At 46.5% G+C, this 3,093-nt stretch overlaps 3 protein-coding genes across 3 annotated transcripts in view; 2 read left to right on the plus strand and 1 right to left on the minus strand.

Annotated features, from left to right (window-relative positions):
• Positions 1-31: 31 nt before the first annotated feature.
• BDQ94DRAFT_164664 (uncharacterized protein) lies at positions 32-1,580 on the plus strand (the record flags this gene model as incomplete). Its single annotated transcript, XM_026770093.1, has 8 exons — positions 32-69; positions 168-222; positions 500-576; positions 632-727; positions 860-1,003; positions 1,055-1,126; positions 1,275-1,404; positions 1,452-1,580. The coding sequence occupies 8 exons, from the start codon at positions 32-34 to the stop codon at positions 1,578-1,580; spliced, it is 741 nt and encodes a 246-aa protein (XP_026619238.1).
• Positions 1,581-1,947: 367 nt separating this feature from the next.
• BDQ94DRAFT_179241 (uncharacterized protein) lies at positions 1,948-2,336 on the minus strand (the record flags this gene model as incomplete). The annotated part of the gene is made up of 1 exon (XM_026773323.1): positions 1,948-2,336. Exon 1 carries the CDS (start codon positions 2,173-2,175, stop codon positions 1,948-1,950), a length of 228 nt encoding a protein of 75 aa, XP_026619239.1. The 5' UTR covers positions 2,176-2,336.
• Positions 2,337-2,778: 442 nt separating this feature from the next.
• BDQ94DRAFT_179243 (HET domain-containing protein) overlaps positions 2,779-3,093 on the plus strand; it is a gene marked incomplete at its 5' end in the record, with an annotated part of 3,045 nt that continues 2,730 nt past the window's right edge. Inside the window, 3 exons of the mRNA XM_026773324.1 lie at positions 2,779-2,826; positions 2,948-2,950; positions 3,019-3,021. Of these exons, the coding sequence (XP_026619240.1) occupies positions 2,779-2,826; positions 2,948-2,950; positions 3,019-3,021 (54 nt within the window). The remainder of the gene's footprint in view (positions 2,827-2,947; positions 2,951-3,018; positions 3,022-3,093) is intronic.

The raw sequence follows: 3,093 nt of genomic DNA on the forward strand, positions 1-3,093 counted from the left end.
TGGTTGGTCACGAAAATCGTGTGCATACTAAATGAAGAGTATCAATCTGAAGGTGGAAGGTGAAAAAATGTGAGCTTTGCAATCGTGACAGTGGGCAAAGTGTAGCAGCAATGTCAAGACCCGCGATCGGGTCCCCCAGCTTCGCTTATAATCAAATCCTACTGGAGCAGTGCCCTATCTGTCGATAATAAACCAAGGTTCGTATGTAGAAAGCGGCAGGAGGTATGTGGCAAGATGAATAAAGTCTACCGGAAATTATAAGTTGGTAAAAGATTAGTCTAGCGCGGTATATTGGCCACGATTGTGGCTGCTACGTGGAGCCCGTATGGGTGAATGAGAGCTGACGCATGGGGAAAGTAAAACACCATATATTGACCGTCAGAGACGGGAGGTGAAGCAAAACTCTGTTTGAATCTCAGGGTTCAAGTGAACGGTGTTAGCAGCCAGTAGTGTAATTTAACTGTTTTTGACCAATGTGGATAAACCGTTCGTATTGCAGTGCACGACAAATTCCGGCCGCAGGGTTACATCGATACCGCCGATCATAACCCCGGAGTATTTGGACGAGAAGCAAGAGTATGTACGTGCGAATCGAAAACATTACAAAACAATAACTTGAAAGAGCGAACAGCTTGTTGCTCATGGAATCACTGCTGGATCTTGACTCTACCGTGGTAAAGTGTCGGGTTACTCTGAAGCGTTCTCGTACCTTACGTATGCTGATCTCGTACGTCAAGATCTACAGGATATGAAACCTCTTTTGCCCGTGGTCAAATAATTTACAGACTCCATTGCCGCCTAAAGCTAGTTAACTCCATTTCTTTGCTTCTGTGCTTCCGTGCGAAATTGCGGTTTTCAGTGTTTCACCCGGATCATATACCACAGCAGGATTTAGATGGGTTGGAAATACAACGGTCGAAATCCCCGCTGACCCTCTACATGCACCCATATCTCATGCGGGATATCCAGGGCATGCACAGTCATCACATAAGAGAGGTGAAGGGTATCTACCGTGCCAGGGAAATCAAGGCCCTCTGTTGAAATGAGCCAACAGTCAGAGTTCCTTGAGCTCCGGACCCATCAGACGTAACAAGAGACCAGATATAATCCGGTCACTAATCCCACTGTATGTTCAACAATCTTTACTCCCACTTCTATCATTTTCTAAATGAAGACTTCATGTCTCGGATCGCTCCATTCAGAAAACGGCGTCGATCGGAAAGCTCTAAAGCCAAAACCCAGCAGAGAAGTAAACTGAAGAAGACGTTGATCAGAAAAGCCGCCCAGTACAGTATTGAGTGTGACTCCGATGTATTCGTTATGATACGGGTCAAGGGAAGCGGCCGAAGGTATATCTTCAATTCTTCTGCATCGGAGAATTGGCTTCCGTCCATGCCAGAGCTGGTAAGTCGCGGGCTTTGCGACACAATTACCGAATTTAACGAGTATAGAGTGGATACTATCCAACGCCGATGATTAAGACTCTGGAAGATGTTGTTCCCCAATACAAGCATTGCCCTGAACCAGATCAGGAAGAAGTCGGGACACGTGTAATTCCATCGGTGAAGGAGGCTGTGTAGGGCTTACCGTCTTGTCAGAACTGCGGCCAGGAAAATCTCTCGAAACTTATATGCGTGTACGTTGGCTGCTCAAATAAATACGCGGATATCCAATTTAGATATAGTACTTTGCACTACCACCCTGCCTACCCCAGACTCTTCCCGAATCTTTTCCCAAAACCTAACACCTGTACTAGTCTGTATATAGTTAGCCTGTAGGTTAGGGTCTTGGCAGGTACCGGTTTGTCTTGTAATTTCCCTCAAAATTACACCCAATCTTACGGGGGGCGTAAAGCCCATACAGAATTCTACAGTAGATGCTTCGGTCGTGGGTGACTGGGCGCATGCCGCTACTGAGATAGGGCGATTTGTCAACATCTGAACGTCTTCACTCTCCCCTGCCTAAATCTAGCGCTGCCTGAATTGTCCGAACAAGGAACCCAAGGGCTGCGGACTTGACAGAACAGGCTGAGGTAGCGAAACTGGTGTTCATCGCAATAATTCTACCTGGCCTGCCAGCTGAAGCCTTTCCTGACATGAGAGCATGCATTAGTCGTAAGGCTGACAGCGATGACACTAACTGTAAGTTGGTCGAAGCCGTTGTCACTTTTGACATGCACTCCTTTACAGGACTGGATCATCTTTCTCAAAAGGCTGTAGATACTATTTGTAGTAAGTGCGCAACCCTCCGACACCGCTCTTGCCTTCCCTCAGAATATCTGGCTGTGATATACTAGGTCTTGAGTACTTTGAGGGAGCGGCGCAGGTAAAATGACGAATCGGCGAGACGTGGTGGCAGCATTGGCTCTATTAGCTCGGCCCGAAGGTCATGTCGAAGGGTTCCGTGACCCGCCCATGGTTCCGCTCCGGAAGAACATACAGTAAGGACGAAAGATGAAGTGACTTGGTAAAGGCAGTTTGTTACGTTATGCTGTTAGGTGAGTGAAATAAGAGTCACTGCCATTAAGGAGGACATGCAGAAACAATGGTTTTGGGGTAGATGTGACATATATCAAGTGAGTCTTCGTTTAACCAATGATAAGTTCCTTCTTGCCGCTGTGACCCCGCATTAGTCATTCTGGCCTAGCCAGCTGGCCTTGCATCAGAACAACCATCAACTTGCACGGGAAGATAATTCTTCTCCCATCCCCAACAACCCAGTGGAGAGTACGAAAACTGCTTGCTGCTAGTGGCTTTCTTATCAAGGTTCTGGCTCACAATGACTTCTGGATCGGCTTATGCAGGTTGGATACATGAAACGTTTGTGGTAAGTATCAAGTCTGAACAGACAATAAAAGCGCACGACATCTAATGAAGGTTAAGAAGGTAAGTAGTTCCTCGGGAGGTAGGATAGGCTGGTGAATAATGAAGCTTTACGTTTGATTCAGGAGGTAAGTCAAACCCATAGAAGAGTATATTAGATGCGGTAATGACTGATGAGGATATGATATTGGTATAGCGGGTAAGTCAGCTTTCCAAGAAAGAGTACCTTGGATGCGGTAATAGCTGACAGGGATATGATATTGGTTTAGGA

Source organism: Aspergillus welwitschiae (assembly GCF_003344945.1).
Source record: "Aspergillus welwitschiae strain CBS 139.54b unplaced genomic scaffold BDQ94scaffold_181, whole genome shotgun sequence".
NCBI lineage: Eukaryota > Fungi > Ascomycota > Eurotiomycetes > Eurotiales > Aspergillaceae > Aspergillus > Aspergillus welwitschiae.